Source organism: Indicator indicator, chromosome 5, assembly GCF_027791375.1.
Source record: "Indicator indicator isolate 239-I01 chromosome 5, UM_Iind_1.1, whole genome shotgun sequence".
Classification (NCBI taxonomy): domain Eukaryota; kingdom Metazoa; phylum Chordata; class Aves; order Piciformes; family Indicatoridae; genus Indicator; species Indicator indicator.
In genome coordinates, this window is record NC_072014.1 from 43,246,761 (window position 1) to 43,266,697 (window position 19,937).

General features: G+C 44.7%; 1 protein-coding gene across 1 annotated transcript in view; it reads left to right on the plus strand.

Annotated features, from left to right (window-relative positions):
* LRP1B (LDL receptor related protein 1B) overlaps positions 1 to 19,937 on the plus strand; it is a 660,028-nt gene that overhangs the window by 64,026 nt on the left and 576,065 nt on the right. The window contains exon 2 of the mRNA XM_054381274.1: positions 3,801 to 3,923. Coding sequence (XP_054237249.1) covers positions 3,801 to 3,923 — 123 coding nt within the window. The remainder of the gene's footprint in view (positions 1 to 3,800; positions 3,924 to 19,937) is intronic.

Below are 19,937 nucleotides of genomic sequence, written 5' to 3' on the forward strand. Positions count from 1 at the left end.
GCCCAGGGAGGTGGTGGAAGCCTCATCCCTGAAGGTTTTTGCAGCCAGGCTGGATGTGGCTGTGAGCAACCTGCTGTAGTGTGAGGTGTCCCTGCCCATGGCAGGGGGGTTGGACCTGGATGATCCTTGAGATCCCTTCCCACCCTGACAGTTCTGATTCTCTGATACCTCCCTGTTCCCTAGAGCTCCTTGTTGGAATGCTGTTTACTCAGACATCTGTGGTGTTCCTCAGAGGTTTCTGTCAGATTCCTGCTCAGTTAGTGGAGCTCTTGGCAGTGCTGGGTTAACAGCTGGACTCTGATCTTAAAGGTCATTCCCAACCTGCCATGACTGTGGCTGGCACTAGCAGTGTTTGGATGTGTTTGACTGGCAGTTGACACTGAGTAGTGAAAGGGGATTTTGTAACAGAAGAAAAGTATTAAATATACCAATGTTGCAGAGGAGAAAGGTCTTCAGTCCACTGCTAGTGTGGCTTTACTGCTTGGTTTCACCTTGTTTCATTACATTTCCAAGGGGGCAATGTTAAGGAGCATGCATAACAGGGACAGTGGTTCAAAAAGAACAGATCTCCCTTTACTGCCTGGGTTTCCTTAGTGACAGCTACAGGACATAGATACAGGGTTTGTGATCGCATGAAACAGCTACAGGAGAGCAGTTGTGCACATTTTCACTATGGCTTCATTGGCATCACTGTAAGCTCTGTTTACAAACTTGAAGAACTAGACCAAATCTGTTCATTGAGTCCAAATGTGATTTCCTAAGGGTTGGGCTCTGCTGGCTGCAGTGTGTCACTAGCCAGGCAGTGTGACTGCTTTCATATCTGCTTTTACCCACTTGTTTTTCCTTAGGAAAAAACCAAGAGATTTTGTTGGGGTGGTGTTTTCCTGTGGGTGATGTGTGTGTATGGAAATGAGTGGGTTCATGTGGAACCAATCACTTGTGTCAGCTTGGCTGTAAGTGTCTTCACAACTTCACATTTTTGTATTCGTTCATTAACTTCTTCTTGTTGTTGATTTCATTTAGCTGTCACTTCAGAAATCTAGAATAGTCCATTATGAAATCATGGAACCACAGAATGGCTTAGACAGGAAGGGAGCTCAGAGCTCATCTCCTCCAACCTCCCCACCATGCCCAGGGACACCTCTCAACCAGACTCAGCTGCTCAAGGTCTCATCCAGCCTGGCCTTGAGCAGGAGGCATCCACAACCTCCATGGCCAACCTGTTCCAGAGTCTCACCACCCTCCTGCTCAAGAACTTCTTCCTCAGCTCCACTCTAACCCTGCTCTGCCTCAGCTTCAAACCATTCCCCCTTGGCCTGTCTCTAGACACCCTCAGCAAAAGTCCCTCTGCAGCCTTCCTCTAGGGTCCCTTCAGATACTGGCAGGCAGCTCTGAGGTCCACCTGGAGTCTTGTCTTCTCCAGGCTGAACACCCCTAGCTCCCTCAGCCTGGCCTCCATAGCAGAGGTTCTCCAGTCCTTGGATCATCTTTGTGGCCTCCTTTGGCCTCACTCCAGCAGCTCTGTGCCTAAGTTTTGCTCTGAAGCTCAGGACAGCTTTGCAGGCATGTTCAGAAGCACACCTGGGTTGGCATATAAGCAGTGTTTGCAAGGCAGATGTGTTGTTGAGCAGCAGCTGAGTTGCTGTGAGGAGCAAGCTCGTTGGCAGCTGACACATCAGACTGAATGCATATCATAATGCTGCTTGAAAAGTCACTGCACCTTCTGATTAAGTGCTCTAAGGAAGGTCTTTGGAGAGAGCAGCTCAGTTCAGCAGGCACTGAAGGCAGTGGTGTACAGGGCATCAACTTACAGCATGCCAGGATAAGGAAAAAGTAACAGCATCTGTTGGCTTCACTATGAACTAAACCCATGGACAGATCTACAGGAGGTTAATTCTCTCCTTGTTTACACTTGGTTGTATATCTCTGTGGTGGTATTGACTCCAGTGAAGCTTTTCCTCACTTGATTCAGCAAACAAATTGTCACAGAATCTTAGGGGTTAGAAGGGACCTCCAGAGGTCACCCAATCCAAGCCCCCTTGCCAGAGCAGGGTCACCCAGGGCAGGTCACACAGGAACACATCCAGGTGGGGTTGGAAAGTCTCCAGAGCAGGAGACTCCACAACCTCTCTGGGCAGCCTGCTCCAAGGCTCTGCCACCTTCACCATACAGAAGTCTCCTCATAGTGAGGTGGAACCTCCTGGGTTCCAGCTTGTCCCTGTTGCTCCTTGTCCTGTCACTGGGCACCACCAAACAGAGCCTGGCACCTTCATCCTGACACCCACCCCTCAGGTATTGAGAGACATTGAACAGATCCCCTCTCAGCCCTCTCCTGTCAAAGAAATCTTTTCTCAAGAGCCCTTTTCTCAACCATCTGCAGAGTAACCTTGTGGCAGGCACTACTGTAATTTATGTATTGATAACTTGCATATAATATATTGCACAGAAGCTTTGTGAGCTTTTAATTAATGCTGGAATAGTTCAACTTTAATTAATGGTGGGATAGGCTTGACTTAATAAATTCAAGATCTCAAGGACATCAGGCTTTGATGGTTGAATCCAGCAGATAATTTGGGTGTGCCAGGGCTACAAAACTGCCCCTTTTAAGGCCTTTTTTTTTTTTTTAAAAGGTGACCCTGTGTTGACCTATATATATATATAATATTATTATTTGTTACATAAAATAACAAAATCATTTGTTTTCATGTGTTATATGAGATATAAAATATTTTTGTATGTGGCTGAGATTTGAGATTTGAGATTTTTATATTTTTTAATATATTTATATAACTGAGATTTGAGAGTTACATAAAACTGAACTTTGGTGATCAAAATATCTGCCTAAAGAAATAGTAAAAGTATGTATATATATTTTTTTTTTTTAAAGAGGCTTTTGACTGCTTATGAAAATTACATCCTTGAAACAACGTCTTTAAAGTGGTTTTGGGGACAGGGGAGTGTGGTACCTCTATGCTGAGAAAAGGAAATTAAAGCTTGGTGATGATTTCTATCTAGTGAACAAATTTACTCATGGTGAAACAGAAAATTGTGTCTGGAATGGTTGTGGGATGCTCCCACTGCAGCTGAGGTTCATGGAATCATAGAATGGCTCAGGTTGGAAGGGACCTCAGAACTCATCTCCTCCAACCTCCCCACCATGCCCAGGGACACCTCTCAACCAGACTCAGCTGCTCAAGGTCTCATCCAACCTGGCCTGCAACACCCCCAGGCAGGAGGCAGCCACAGCCTCCCTGGGCAGCCTGTGCCAGAGTCTCACCACCCTCACACTCAAGAACTTCTTCCTCAGCTCCAGTCTAACCCTGCTCTGCCTCAGCTTCAAACCATTGCCCCTTGGCCTGTCTCTAGACACCCTCAGCAAAAGTTCCTCTGCAGCCTTCCTGCAGGATCCCTTCAGGTCCTGGCAGGCAGCTCTGAGGTCCCCCTGGAGCCTTCTCTTCTCCAGGCTGAACACCCCCAGCTCCCTCAGCCTGGCCTCACAGCAGAGCTGCTCCAGCCCTTGGATCATCTTTGTGTCCTCCTCTGGTCTCACTCCACAGCTCTGTGTCCTTCTTCTGCTGGGGACACCAGAGCTGGAGGCAGGATTGGAGGTGAGGTCTCAGAAGGCTCTAAAGTCTAAGTTAAGGGCATTAGTTATTAAATGTTTACTTCCCATCATTTCTATTGTTTGTGTAGATTTCAGGTTTCAGAACCGCTTCATTTTCACTTCTCATTTCCGTTGTGCCACGTTATTTTCCTTCCTTCTCACCCATCTCATTCTCCCACATTCTCATTTCCAGAAGCCCATGGGTGGTGTGACCTGGGAGAGTTTCAGTGTCGTGATTCGGTGACCTGTGTCTCCCAGCACTGGCTGTGTGACGGAGAGCCTGATTGTCCTGATGATTCAGATGAGTCTTTAGAGACATGTAAGTAAAGGAGCCGACCTCACTTGATCTTCCTTTTAGCAGTCATGTCTATAGTTTCCGATAAAAAGAATGGATTAAATATTGTTTTGTATTAAAGTTTGGATCAGTCTTATGAGGAGGAATGGTTTACATTCCCTGTGTAGGTGAGAGACAAAAGAAATGGAAGAGATGGAAGGTGTTCATGTGCACTGTCAGCAGAGCACACCTTCCCTGTGCTCTCACTGAGCTGCAGATGAGCTGCGGGGGGCAGAGGCAAAGTCAGGCACAGCAAAAATGTATTCTCCTAAGTACATCGAAGGGAAATTGGGGTGGAAATGAAGAGTGCAAAATGGCTTCAATAGAAGTATGAAGAGCATGCAAACATCAATGGGAGGAATGAGAGAAGATGTAAAGTCTATGAGGAGGGAAAGCAGGAAAGAAAAGAAAATGGGGGAGAGCTTTAATAAAAGATGTTTAATTATAGTAAAAGACCTTGTGTTATTCCAATGTGGCTAAGAGCTTCTGAAGAGCAGAGCAGCAACCTTGCAGGCTTTTCTCATAGGCCTTGTAGACTACTGATGAGGTGATACTGAATCATAATGTGCCCTTATTTCCTGCCTTCTCAGGAAAAGGAGGGAATTTCCTGATTTTTATCCCCAAGGTATTCACTCAACACAAGCCATGAACCATGCATTTTGTATCAAAGCAATCCTGACACCCAGAAGGCTGCAGATGTAGTTTGCTGCCAACAGAAGAGAAAATATCAAACATCAGGCAGTCTTTAGGAGTCTGATCTTTAAAATGAGGGACAGAAATTCAAGATGTCTGGAAATCATCTCTGTCTGGGCCAACATTGCAGTGCTGATTGCAGCCTGTCTACCGCAGCCTTTGTTCTCTGGAGCAGGTAGGAAGATTGCCTTTGGGTCTGTGGTGAGGGTGCTCTGACTGACCACCTTTGAAATGCTGTCAGACTCCTCGCAACCAGAATCCTGCAGTTGGAAGCCTCAGATAGAGTGAAGGTTTTCTGTGCACTGGTGATTGATTGCCCTCTTCTCTAATGCAATGTTTTCAAGCATAGTCTTATCACCTGCAGTTAAAAGTTTTTCTGCTAACTAATGAATCTCACAGTAAAGGTCCCATAGTTTTTGTCTCCTGCTCTTTAGCACCTAGTTCCAACTCCAGCAGCTTTGCTGGACACCTAAATATTTTGCTCCCCACAAACTTTGCATGTTGCTGGTGCTGCCCATATGACTTGTGTTCAGTAGTTCATTTTATAGGTTATGCCATGTTAAAAACAACCTGTAACAGTTTACTGATGGCTTGAAGCAAGGGGGATGGAGTGGGGAAGCAAGTGACACTTCTCCTAACGTCAGTCAGCTTAGTCCTCTTGAAACAGCTTTCCCTTTGGTAATGCCAACACTTTCTGTAGGATGCATAACTTAGACTGTCCTAAGTCTAGAAAGGAGAAGGCTCTGAGGAGACCTTCTTGTGGCCTTCCAGTATCTGAAGGGGGCTACAAGAAAGCTGGGGAAGGACTTTTTAGGGTGTCATTGGACTGGGGGGAATGGAGCAATTACACACATACAGCTCATGTAGCCCTTTGAGCTGTTCACTAATGAGGTGCCTGGGAACACGTGACTGTGCAGGCAGAGTCTGGGACCCTGTCTCACCCCCTCAGTCCAACTCAGCCCAGGACTCTGTATGAAAACGAAGAGACATCACTGGGATGCTGGGCAAAACTTTGCTACCTCTTTGCTCACAATTCTGTGTTGGTCTTGATGGTTCTGGACTTTAGGCAGCATAACTTACTGTGCAGTGTGGTATTTCTTCATCAGGTAAGTTGTTTCTCACCAGAGATGAGTATAACCCTCCTGAATTTTCCTGATGATGCATCTCAGTACCTGTAAGCAGTTGCAAGCTACCTTGCAAATATTCTCATGAAGTATTTGAGGACTCTGTGGTGCTAGTGCCAAGGATGCAGCACCTTCCAGTTTTAGTGCACTGAGCCATGTCTTTTTGTATATGAACACAACTGCATTTGTCAGCTCTTTGCTGATTTACATAGGAAGAATTATTTGGTGTAGTCTGAGGGATGTTGCTACTTGTTCCTACAGCCATAAGTACAGGGTGCTGTGTGTTTGTGCCTGGTAAAAGAGTTTTCTGGCTTCTAATAACATGTAAGCATTGATCAAAGCTTTTCCTGCAAGTGGAAGTTCCTAACTTCTCTCCTGTGGAGATCTCAAGGTGCACAAGAGGAGAGAAGTTCTCCTGCTGCAGCTTTTTCCATGATGAGAATATGAAATGTCTTCCTGGCTCTTTGTCAGAATGCATTGTGCTAAGGCAAGGGGAAGGAAAAGGAACAGAAAGAGAAATTGCTTATTTCCTGTAGCATCTTTCTGGCACTGTACACATTGATTGTGTTTGGGTTTTGTAATGCTTGGTGCAGCAGCAGCTCTAGCAGGGGTTGGTTTATTGTCTCTTAGCCACAAGCAGAGGAAGATGTTGAAACACAGCCTGATGCTTGCTCTATGAAGAGAGCCTTGAGGTCTGGCACAAGAATACCCTGAGCTCTTTTCATGTCATTCTGTAGCATGTTGCAAGCAGCAGCACTTTGCTATGGCACAGTTGCCTATAAGAACTATCTGTGACCCTTGAATACCAGGAACATTTCATGGGGGAGGAGAAAACAGAGTCCAAGAAGCGACCTGCTACCGAGACATGAAAGTACTTGACACTCAGTTACTTTGGCAGCATTTGCATTCTGGAAATATTTCACTTGGTTCCACCAGACTGCAGTCCTGCCTCTTGTGTTGTCCACAACTGAACTTCCTTTGTTATCCTGGTTCTTGTATTTGAGCTTTTTCAAGTGGTGTTCACATGAATACCTGTTTGATGACATGCCTCCCCACATGATTTATTTGTACCTGGCTGCCCTGGAATTCATTTCTAGTTTTCATTAACAAATCATCAAATTTGAATGGCCTTTGTCTCTAAGTTTGAGTAGTTTGTAGGCTTATCATGATATGTTGAAATTGTCTCTGATAATTTTTTTTTCTCTGGGATTTTGAGGCTTTGTCATCTTCTGTAATCAAGATTAAAGTGAAATTGGAGGAACAAAAGAATGACAGCAATCAGAAATACCTTGTTGGAAAGTTTGAATCTCTCTCTATTTGCTAAAATAACTTCTTTCATTCTCTGGGTGCTAATTATGGGAGAATAGTTTCAGAAGCTTAACACTTGTTGATGTGGTACCTCAAGAGAAGCTCCTTTACCAGCAGAGGATAAGGTAATTGGATGCCTTGTTGCTCCTGTGGTATGAAGCAATAAATACAACACTTCCTAAAGCTCCTAATTCTTTTATGAGTAGATTGATTGAAATCCAGTAGAAAACAGGTTCCCAAACCACTCTTTAGGTTAGCTTTGGAAAATCCCAGATCAATAAATAACTTGCATACATTGAGGATGTGCTGCCATGAGGGTGGTGAAGGTAAATGAAGAAAACAATGGACAGCAGGGGAAAATTGTGGCCTTGTGTTTTCACTCTGTTATTTTGCTCTCTGCAGTCACTGGACAAAGAATCTGCTAAATATAAAGCAGCTGCTTACTCCTGTTCTTCAGCAAGATGCTTAACTGTGTGACTTGATCATATTGTACCACTCTGAGGTCATCTCTGTGTGCTCCCTTTTCACTCTGAATCTTTCAGTCTGGAGAAGAGAAGGCTCTGAGGAAACCTTATCATGACCTCCCAGTATCTGAAGGGGGCTACAGGAAAGCTGGGAGGGACTTTCTAGGGTGTCAGGGAGGGATAGGACTGGGGGGAATGGAGCAAGACTAGACGTGGGTAGATTCAGACTGGATGTCAGGAAGAAATTGCTCACCCTGAGGGTGGTGAGACACTGGAACAGGTTTCCCAGGGAGGTGGTGGAAACCTCATCCCTGGAGGTTTTTGCAGGCAGGCTGGATGTGGCTCTGAGCCACATGTGTGTATAGTGTGAGGTGTCCCGGCCCAGGCAGGGAACTGGACCTGGATGAGCCTTGAGGTCTCTTCCAACCGTGACAATTCTATGATTTTATATCAGTAGGCTAAAGCTTAAGTTCTGAAGGTCAAGAACCCCAGCCAAGTGGCACATGTCAGCATGTTTGGTGGAGTGGCCATAGTTGGGTGGGACGAAGCTGAGTGCTCAATGCAGCAGTACAATATTGCTGCTCTTACGTCGTGCTTTTGACACTGCTGGTAAGAAGCTGTTTGGAAACAACAACATTAGCTTTCTTGATATGCCCTTTCTGGGCCTGAAAGGAACCACAGTTCCACTGAGCATCTCCTTGTGGGTTACCTTGGGGAAGCTCCTGTGCTTGGTAACCACTGGTACTGAGAAGCAGTGTAAAGATGTGGCTGCGGTTTTGCCATCAATCCTGTTTCCAGATATTGAGCCTCTCAGATCTGCTGTGCTTGGCCTCTTCAGACAGTTTGCTGTTGTCTACCCCTTTCCCCATGGTGAACATCTGCATGACTGCTACCTGGGCTGGAGCTTCTGACCTCTGCTTTCTCCTTGCTCTGTCGTTTGGGAAAACTGCCTTGCTCTGCCCCTCCAGGAAAGGTCCTTCTGCATGTGTGATGTGTTGGCTGATGTTCTGCTGGTTAGCACCAAGTATCAGAGTAAACAGTGTGGAGAGGATGAATGGTGATGGTGCTCTAAGCCTTTTGGAAAGGTGATAGAGAAGCACCACCCTGAGACAAAATCACAGAATCATAGAACAGCTTAGGCTGGAAGAGACCTAAGAGATCATCTCCTCCAACCTCCCTGCCATGGGCAGGGACACCTCCCAGGCAGACTTAGGTTATTCAAGACCCCAACTGCAGTCGATCTGGAGGTGTTCAGGTTGTTCCATTGTGGGGTTTGGGACTGGTGGTGTCTGCCTGAGGAGGTTCACACTTTGGGGATGTTTCTACATTTGTCATCACTAATTCTGCTCTTTTTTTCCCCCTGGCCTACCCCATTATTGCACTCAGGGAAGCACTGCTCTTGAGCCAGGGAATAACCTTGATGTTTTTGCATGTAGTTTCTGTCACAGCCAGCAAATGAGCAATGGCATGGAGGCCCTGGGGAACATTTAGCAGCAATTTCTTTTTATAATTTCCCAATGGATGGTAAGGCTGCTGCTGAGACATCAGCACATTGCCAAATGTCTGGAAACGTGTCTCACCCTTCTCTGAATCAAACTGGTTTGTCCATTTTGTGTGAGGGAGTGCTCATCAGGGTGTCTAGAGACAGGCCAAGAGGGAATGGTTTGAAGCTGAGGCAGAGCAGGGTTGGAGTGGAGCTGAGGAAGAAGTTCTTGAGCAGGAGGGTGGTGAGAGTCTGGCACAGGCTGCCCAGGGAGGCTGTGGCTGCCTCCTGCCTGGGGGTGTTGAAGACCAGGCTGGATGAGGCCTTGAGCAGCTGAGTCTGGTTGAGAGGTGTCCCTGGGCATGGTGGGGAGGTTGGAGGAGATGAGCTCTGAGGTCCCTTCCAACCTGAGCCATTCTAGGATTCTTTTTATCATCAGTATGTTACCTTTCTATATGGGAATTCTCTCCCCTAATTGCTTGTTTATGAATTTGGAGGTGGGGTGTGGTGTCAAAATCACAGGATCTGGGGGTGTGTAAGATGAGAAGTGCAGAGTGAGACACAGTGTTGTGATCACACAAGCTCAAAAAGCCTGGCAAGAGCTGCAGGTTCAAATAGGTGTCATTTCTGCAGCTCCCTGGCTGCATATCTTCTTCTGGAATAAAATATGCCACAAGAAGTTCAGCATTGAAGGACTTAAAGGTCATTGCATCTCTGGGTGACAGGGCCATTAGAAATACTGCCTCTTTTTCTTTTTTTTTCAGTAGACTATGGCTGATTATCTTGTGCCTGGTTTTCCAAAATTGGTTCACAGGGAATTCAATTAAATGATTGCTGACAAAATGAGCCTCTCGTAAGGTCTGTGGAAACATGTAGGTATAATGCAAGGCCAGGATAGAGCCTTTGAAAGATGATACCCAATACCTAAAGCTCTGAAACAGCTCATTTATGGATTAATTGCTTGCTAAAATTGCACTTCCTACACAGAAGCAGATCTAATGGGATATGTACTCATAAGACAAGAAAATGAAAAGATCCATCTTTGGAAAAAAAAAAAAAACTATAAAAGTAATTCATGCTTTGTCCAAGACTTTGTTTTCAAGTTTTTAACCCAAAGCAATTTTATTTTCATAGCTAAGCCATAAATTACATCCAAAAAAAAGAATAAGTGCACACATGGCAAGAAAAGCTTTGGCATAGTGTCTCTTCCACGAGGTTCTGCTGGCTGTTAAACCTAGCAGAGTGACTTTTGTTGTTCTTATTCAGCATTGGCTTCCTTGGCAGTATTTGGCCACAAATAAGGCTCATGTTTTAGTGTTAACCACAGTGTGGCCATGGGCCACTGTACAGCTACAAATGAAGTTCTCTGTCACAGCAGGGCTGTGTCTCCTGCACAGGAGACCCCAATGGGGAGCTAAACAATTGCCCTCTTCTTGAAGTGAACTGCACCAGTGAGCCTCTGAGATATACTGGGGCAAAAACTGTCTGCCTGAAGAAGTGGGGTAGTAGCTGACCCTTAGGCAAGTAGTGGAGGCAGAGATGGGAAGTTGCTTTGTGTTTGGTTTGGTTTGGTTTTGTTTTTAGAAGCTCTTCATTTGCTCTGCACTTCTTTTAGTTTATGTGTTGATTTGAACTTTGGGTTTGTTTTTTTTTTTTACCCTGTGGTGGGTTTGTCTCTGTTTCCATGCATGTTTATTTGTCATTCATTTAATTTGCATTCTCTTTTACAGCTTAACAATTTTATTACTTATTTTCTTCTCTTTCCTTTCATACTTAGCTCCTTGAAAGCCTCTCAGAGCCTTCTGTACTTCACTGTTATCCCTTTCACTCCAGCTCAGTGTTTTTGCACAGTATTTCTGTGTGGCCCTAACCCTCACTGTTGCTTTATTCATTCTTTCCCCATTTTTCTTGCTTTTTCCCTAGTTCTGCTGATCACACTCCTAAAAGTACTCTGAAAACTACTTTTCATCTTCCTTGTTCCTTTATTTTTCTTCTCATCATCCTAAACAGATTCTCTTTTGCCTCTCATAGATCTCCTCCTTTTCACTGATGTCCTAATTTTTATTCCTTCTTACTCCTTCATCTTCTTGTCTCAGTTTTCATCTTCCCCTCTAACAGCTCTTTGTCTCTTGCTGTCTTGTCATGCTGCTGGTGTTCAATAGTCAGTATCAGGAAAAGAGAGTATTTTGGGAAATGAGCAATGCTCCTTAAGGAGGCTAAATCAGCCAGGTGATTGTGAGAGTGCTGATTGTTAGGCTGTCATTGCACCCTCTTCCAGAACAGCTTTGGTATTTTGGAGGCAGAGAAATGACCACCTCACAGCATTGGCTATTGATTAGGCATTGATAACATTTAAAAACATATTTAGAAGAAAGCATTAAGTGCATAGCACCATCAGAAACCTTTTTTTGGCTGTGCTGGTATAAAAAGATGTTTTTTGATAATGCTGAGGTTTCTAAATTGCAGCAATCTGATGCATGACATTTCTTGCTGAACGATTTTTTCATCTGAGGTGATGCTGCTTCACTGCAGAGCCCAACTGCACTGAGGCTCATTACAGATGTTTATAATTGCAATGATACACCTGGCCCAAAGATCCTGTGCTGGGAGGCATGCAGTGAATGTCAATGGTGGGCTGGATGGCATTCTTTATTTGTCACTTTAGGAGTGCTAAAGCATAATACCTTTTTTCTCCTCAAAATTGCTGGTGAAAACAGCTCTCATTAGCAGGCAGATGGCTTTCTGGAAGAAAAGTACAATTGCTCTTTTTTTGAAAATAGGGCTGGGGTTTAAAATAAGGATTTGAATGTGTTATTAACAACAAAATGCAGAGTGGTTTTAGTCAGCAAAGAGGGCACTTTGCTATGGACAAAGAAATAGAGCAAGAGAAAAACTCCTGCTCACAAAGAATAATGGAGATCTGTGGTGAAGTGTAACTCACTGCAGCCAGCAGTCTGGATTCTGCTGTGCTACACTTGAGCCTTTTAATAAAGATGAAAAGGAAATGATGGAAAAGATTTCATTTCAAAAAGTACCCATCAGGATTTAGTTCCTGATGCTAACTTACAGGTACATGGATCAAATCTAGAAAGTTCCAAGGGCTGGAGCAGCTCTGCTGTGAGGCCAGGCTGAGGGAGCTGGGGGTGTTCAGCCTGGAGAAGAGAAGGCTCCAGGGGGACCTCAGAGCTGCCTGCCAGGACCTGAAGGGATCCTGCAGGAAGGCTGCAGAGAGACTTTTGCTGAGGGTGTCTAGAGACAGGCCAAGGGGGAATGGTTTGAAGCTGAGGCAGAGCAGGGTTAGAATGGAGCTGAGGAAGAAGTTCTTGAGCAGGAGGGTGGTGAGAGTCTGGCACAGGCTGCCCAGTGAGGCTGTGGCTGCTGCCTCTATCTCCTTGATGGAGTTTTTTCCCCCAGAATTGTTTGGATGAGTCCTTGAGCAGCTGAGTCTAGTTGAGACATGTCCCTGGGCATTGTGGGGAGGGAGGTTGGAGGAGATGAGCTCTGAGGTCCCTTCCAACTCGACCTGTTCTAGGAGTCTGTGTTGTAGCAGCTCTTACCTCTGTCTCAGTACTTTTGGATGAAGCTTAGGAGTGCCAGGTGAAACATTTTACAGTCTGCATTGCTTAGCACCTTCATGTTGCATGATTCAAAGATGGGTCAACATCCATGTGCATCTTTTTACAGGTCTGGGAGCTGTGCCCTCAGAACTAGGTCTTAAATTGTATGTAGGGCTTGGGTATGCCCAACATGAAATGATTCCAGGGTGGTTGTACTCATGAGAACAAGTGTTTGTAGGATTGGACACAGGCTTGTGTATCTGTTTCCTCATGGGGAATGCTAAGTTAATTTTTACCCTCTGGCATTCATAACCTCACTCAGGGCACAGCTTCTTAGAAGGTCTGGCTGTTTATGGTGTGTTGGCAGCAGCAAGGCTTCAAAGTATAGATGTGGCAAGCTTATTTTTCATTACTTAAGTGTTGAAACAAATATAGCTGGAGAAATAATTGTGGTGTTTTGGGTTATTTTTTGGTTGTTTGTTTTTTTTTTTTTGGTTGGTTGGGGGTTTTTTTGTTTGTTTTGGTTTGGGTTTTTGCTTTAATCCTATAATTGGTTCTAAAATGTTTCTTCTCTTTGCTTCACTTCCTCAGCATTCATGAGTATGGAAAAACTTTCCTGGGAGGGTGCTGGAGGCCTGGAGCAGGCTGCCCAGAGAGGTTGTGGAGTCTCCTCTAGAGAGATTCAAACCTTGCTGGACACTGTGATCCTGGGCTACCTGCTTTAGCAAGGGGGTTGGACTGGGTGATCTCCAGAGGTCCCTTCAAACCATTCTGTGGTTCTGTGCTGGGGCTAGAGTGTGCCTTTATACTCAGGCTACAGATAATCTTGAGCTGACTTTTTCCAACTCCTTCTGATTTTTTTTTTCCCTCCTTCTATACCTTTTTGATCTATTAGGTAATTTGAATAACTATTCAAATTTGTCTAACCAGATTTCTAATGGCTGCTGTCTTTTCTTTGCTAGCTTCTTGTTGCCAGAGGTAATTGAGTTTACAAGTGTGTTTCATAACCTAAAGCCAGTAGTAAGCTGAAATACAAAACCCAGGTACAAATAATGAGTAGTATAAATAATAGTTACCTGCTATAAATAATAGATATCTGCTATGAAGAGAAAAGTTATATACTATAACACCTCCTCAGTACAATAATAAGGTAAATATACATTTCTCTTACTGAAATCTGTCTTCTCTGACTGTGTTTTTCAGTAAAATAAATAGCCCCTCTTGTTGTCTTGCCTTTCAATGGATTTTCCTCCAGTCTCCTCACCCACTTCAGTGTTGCTGGTGCTCATAGCTCAGTCCTTGGGAGGAGAACATGCATTGAGCTGGGACCACAGGGGCAGAGATGTGCTGTGTCCAGTGTGTCACATTAATAAGAGATCCTACCCAGATGTTGGATTCTCCATGCTAGCAAGGGCTTTGTTTCATTGATTGGCAATACCCTGCTCAAAGTGAGACATTTCAGTTTAGGAGCCAATTCGTTTTCACAGCTGGGCTTTCATTCAGCACTACAGCCTCTCCCCAAGGTGCACCTCAGTCCCTTCCCTCTCTCTCTCTCTGTCTCTTCACCTTACCAAAAGCTGAATTTTCACTTTTAAAAATGTATTTCTGTGAGCTGCATGCAGATGTAAGTGTACTGAAGGCTGCTGATTTTACTCACTAAGCTCCTCTAATACCAAATCTCATTTCCCTTTGGCCACAATGGAGATGTCTCTGAGGTCAGGCAGGTCAAAGCTGCAGTTGGTGCAGGCAACTATATAATTTTTTTCTTCCTGCCAACAATCCTGGGGATTTGAATGTGTCTGATGAATGAGGCCAGTTGAACTGAACTATTTTTGTATTTACAGAATTATTTAATTTGCCTTGGTCTTACTGTCCTTGGTAGTGGCTTCAGCCTGGCCTTCCACCTGTAGTCACTTCTTGCGATCGTGGTGGATCTCACACATCCCAACTGTGTGGCTCCATAGCAGGAGGAGGAAGTTGCAAGAAGATCATTAAAGTGTGAAAGTAATTTCTTAAAGACGAAACATCTCAAACAGCTAAAACATTACCCCCCCAAAAGAAACCCAGAAGAGTGCATTTGATCCTACTTAATTACATGCTTAGTAATTTTATACCAATGCAAAGCACATTGAGGATGTACTAATCCATTTCAGATTCACTGCCACCACAGATTTCCTCCTCCTTATTTGCTTTGAATCTCATCATTATCATGCACATAAAACTAGTATTCTTAGAATTTTTATAGTAGCATTTCCATATAAAATGAGGAAAAAGCCTAATATGTGAATACTAAGCAGCTCATTCACATGGTTTGTAATCTATCTCTCACGATTAAAGCAGCTGAGGAATGCTGATATAGAATAGTGCTTCAGTCCCAGAGTATATCTAAGATTAGAGGAATCATGCCTTGGATAATAAATACTTCAGGGAAAACAGGGAATCTTAAATACAAATAACATCAAATAAAGAGCTTTGTATGCTTAATTAAACACATTAACACATTCATTTATTTCAGTTAAATAATTAATATGTTGCTAGTACTGGCAGCAAGAACATTTTTGTGACTTAGGAAAAAAAAACTGAAAAGATTTTAATTTCAGGAGGGAAAAAAAAGCTGCCTTTAAAAGGCATTAAGGATGTTTTTATCTGGAAGAGGCACAAAGATTGTTAATGAACAAATTGCACAGCAAGCAAAATGCATGCAAGAAGAGCCTCATCTACTGTGTCAGGAACCTTGGTGCTGAGTATGGGCACTGTCTCCAGCCAAAGACACAAGATTGGCTTTGGAGCAAAGGGTGGGGAGACATTGGAACAGGTTGCCCAGGGAGGTTGTGGATGCCTCCTCCCTTGGGGGTGTTCAAGGCCAGGTTGGATGAAGCCTTGAGCAAACTGACCTGGTTGGAGGTGTCCCTGCCCATGGCAGGGGGGTAGGAACTGGATGACCTTTAAGGTCCTTCCCAACCCAACCCATTCTATGAGTCCATGATATATTTGGCATTTAAGTTAACTCTCGGTTTATATTTTGGTGTAGATTTGGCTTTGTGCATTTTCCCTTTCTGCAAGCTTTTGGTAGTGACCTACACCAGAGTCTTTGTGGTAGTGTTTGGTTGGAGTTGTACCTGAACAGTTCAGTTTGTTTCCTGCAGCCTCAGGGTTGTTAGCTATGCAACACAGCTGGCAGGTTCATGAAGGGTTTAGGTGACATCCTTAACCTTTGCTTAGACACCAAGTGATACAAAACACAAGATCAAGTTATAACAGCTTTTGGTCATCTGAAAGGGCAGTAAATAAATGTCCCACAAATTATTTCCACTCAAAAGGCATCTGGTATTGTTGACAGAAAATCTTAAGCAATGCTCTTCCTGCACTTCTGCATATTGAGGCCCCAGCTAGAAAACTCCCACTTAATGTATTTTTTATTTCAGATGAATGAGAATTTCTTCTGTAGTTTTCAGCTTGGTTTATCAAGGTCAAGCCACCAAAGCAGGAAAAATGGGAGAGCACTCAGAGGGAGAATGAATTCACATATAAGCAGGTTAGAATGCATCCTTCTGCCAAAGTTCAGTACAAGAAACATTCAGAATTGTCCCTTTTTGCTTTTTGTGAAGGAGTGAGCATGATCATAGAAACAGAGAAATCACTTTGGTTGCAAAAGATTTCTGAGATCATCAAGTTCAACTGCTAACCCAGTACTACTAAGACACCACTCAACCATGTCCCTCAGTCCCACGTCTGTGTGTCTTTTAGATTCCTCTGTGGATGAGGAATCCACCACTTCCCTGGCCAGCCACTTCCCTGGTCAGCCTGTTCCAGGGCTAGGCAATCCTTGCAGGGAAGAAGTTGTTCCTTATATCCAAACTGCATCTCTCCTGGTGCAGCTTGGGGAATTTTCTTCTTATCCCAACGCTTGCTACTTAGGAAAACAGAGCAGGAGGCATCTCACTACAGCCTCTCTTCAGGTAGTTGCAGAGAGTGAGAAGGTCTCCCTCTCAGCCTCCTTTTCTCCAGGCTAAACACCTTAGCCACTCCTCACCACACCTGTTCTCCATACCCTTCACCAGCTTCACTGCCCTTCTCTGGACTTGTTCCACCACTTCAACGTCCTTCTTGTAGCAAGGGAGCCAAAACTGAACTTAAGGATTGGCCTCACCAGTGCTGAGCACAGGGGGACAATCACTTCCCTGCTCCTGCTAGTCACACCATTGCTGATCCAGGCCAGGATGCTGATGGCCTTCTTGCCCACCTGGGCACATGGTTGGCTCACTTTCAGCCAGCTATTGACTAAGTGCAATATTGATCCTGTTGCTGGGTGGGCATAGGGCATCCCTCCAAGCATCTCTTTCATTGTTCAGGGGCATTGTTTACAATAATGATAGAGATAAGCAAGAATATTATAAAGAAGCAATTTCACAGCACTCTTCTTTAGTATGCTGTAGAAAAGGATTCTGGAAGATGAGACTTGGCTAATTTACTGTGTCTCTGAAGCATGGTGATACTTGGTTCAAGAATGTGTGCAGTTTTGCCTCTTTTATTTACCTTTCTTTTGTATTTCCTTAGAAGTACTGCAGGGGAAATGGGAAACAGATAAATGTTTGTGAATAATCAGAGCAAGGGTAGCTTTGAACTGATGACCTTAAAGAAAAAAGAGGTTTAGTGTTTGGTTCTTATTTTTTTTTCCCCTGAGCTGATGATAGGTTGGAATGAGTCATATAATATTCCTTGACCTTTCTGACCTGGCCTCTTTGGTCTTTGGCTTGCTGCTGTGAGAAGGATGAGAGCACACAGTAGTTACACAGCCAGCATCTGCAATTTAGCTGCAGCTTGGTAAGGAAGGAAGCACAGCTAATGCCAGTGCAATGATCTGCTGCAGGTTCCTATTTGAAAAGCCTTGGAGGTCTGTGTGGGACAAATCACAGAATCACAGAGTGTTAGGGTTTGGAAGGGACCTCCAGAGGTCACCCAGTCCAAGCCCCTTGCCAGAGCAGGAGCACCCAGGGCAGGTCACACAGGAACATATCCAGATGGGTTTGGGAAGTCTCCAGAGCAGGAGGCTCCACAACCTCTCTGGGCAGCCTGCTCCAGGGCTCTGCCACCCTCACCAGACAGAAGTCTCCTCATGGTGAGGTGCAACCTCCTGGGTTCAAGCTTGTCCCTGTTGTTCCTTGTCCTGTCACTGGGCACCACCAAACAGAGCCTGGCACCTTCATCCTGACACCCACCCCTCAGGTATTGATAGACATTGATCAGATCCCTCTCAGCCTTCTCTTCTCCAGACTAAACAGCCCCAGGACTATCAGTTTCTCTCCATAGGGGAGATGCTCAACTCCCCTAAGCATCCTTGTGGCTCTCTGTTGGATTCTCTCCTGAGTCTCTCTTGAACTGGGGAGCCCCAAACTGGACACAGTATTGCAGGTGTGGTCTCACCAGGGCAGAGTAGAGAGGGAGGAGACTTATCTGAGGAGCCTTTGGCTTGCAAGGGGGAGCTGTAGATAGAGGAGCAAGAGGACCTGGTCCATTCCAAAGCCCTTCAGCAGCCCACACAGGTCAGTGCAGAGCATGCGGCCCTTACAGCTCAACCCAGGTGCTGAAGGGCTGCTGCCAAGCAGTGACACATGCAGGCTCCCACTCCTGATTCACCTGCCTCTGCCTCATCTGCCAGACACTTACTCACAGTGGTGCTGAGTGTCAGTTCCTTTCTAAAAGTTAAATGTCTCATGGCCCTGTCTGCAGTGTCCTTTTTTTCCTAAAAAAGAAAAAAAAGGACTTCAGTTTTCAAAGTAATTGAAATCCTGTGCTCTAATTGGGAGCATTCCAAGCCTAGGAAGGAAGAGAAAACTGCAGTGATCCAGACAGCTCAGTTGTTTTTTTCTGTGGTAAAACACAAACCCATAAATCACAGCACATTTATTTTGGTTTTCCATGATTCAGCTGTATTTATGGCCACGTTTTAGTTGCCAGCAGACTTGAAATTTTGAATGCATTAAAAATCCTGCTGGATTCTCTTGAGTTTTCCTTTGCTCAGTCCAGTTTTTGTCTTAACAGTAAACAGCTGAACAGTTTCATGCACAGTCAAGGTGAATGTTCCTTTTCCATGATGGAGAATAATGCTGAGATGCATAAAATTGCAGGTGAGTAGTCCTTTGTGTAGAAAAAGCAGTGATGCAGCACCCAGAATTGCCTCAAACCTTCTCCTTTGCTTTTTTCCCTTTTTAAATCCAGATTTGGTCTCCTTGCTTGTAGGACCTTCATTGGAAAGGGTGCATTACTTAGCAAAATATCTCCTAGTGCCTGGAAAATCAGTGTGAAAAATTGATCAAAGAGATGTTGGCTTTAAGGTTGCCAAGGGTTAGGGCTGGGCTGGCCTCTAGATGAGAGGCAGATGCTCTCTGTTAAACCTCTTTGCCAAAGGGGAAGAGAAAGGGAGAAAGAGAAAGATTTATGGAATGGAAAAGAAAGCTGAAACTAATGAAAATAGTAGTAAAATATATACAAAGCCAGTATCAAACCTAACCCCCTGATGGTAGTAACATCATCATTGCCACTGACACTCTGGGCAGGCACTGGGGGTGTCCTATTCTGGGCTCAGCAGCAGGTGGGAACTGAATTCAGGAGCACACAGACTGACATCGAAGGCAGAACAGACAGAGTCCTCTTCAGCTGCCAGCCACTGAAGAAGAGGCTTGACCCTGGTGATCCCTCAGCTTTGTGCTGGTATGGCATACATAGGATGGAATCTTCTTGGTGGTCAGTTTAAGGGCACCTGTCCTGCTTGATCCTCCCTGCAGCTGCAGCCCTTTGCTCTGCACCTCCAAGGTGCTACCCCAGGATTAGCAGTGACCTTGGTCTGCACACCAATCCTTGGGGCTAGCTATAGAAGTGGAGTGTTGTCACTGCCAGGAGCAGACACAGCCTGTGAAAAGATGCCAAAATGTTTAGAAAATGCAGTTACTGAGAAGAGTCAGAGCAGAGAAGTCAGATCTCTGAACAGAATAAGTCCTGCTCTAGCTCTAACCAGAACCAGATGCTTCTCTGTGACTCTCTGCTGGGGAGGTGGTTTGTGACTGAGCTCTGGTTTTCTGTCCATGGAGGGGAGCACTACATCAGACCTGCTTTTATTTGTGTTTGTAGTCAAAGATCTCTTTGTGTCCTTAGAGCAGTGCAGGAGAACCTTCTCATGAACATGTGTGCATTGTTATGGCAGTCCTCCTTTTGATGCATGTAAGGAGCTTCACACTTGGAAGGGCTTGCATTCACTTTAAACCTGAAAGCAGATCTTGCACTACTCTAGCTGGACTGAGACTGAATCACCTCTCAGAAGAGCCTCTCACCATCTTGATTAAAGCTTTATATGCATATGAACCATCTGTAGG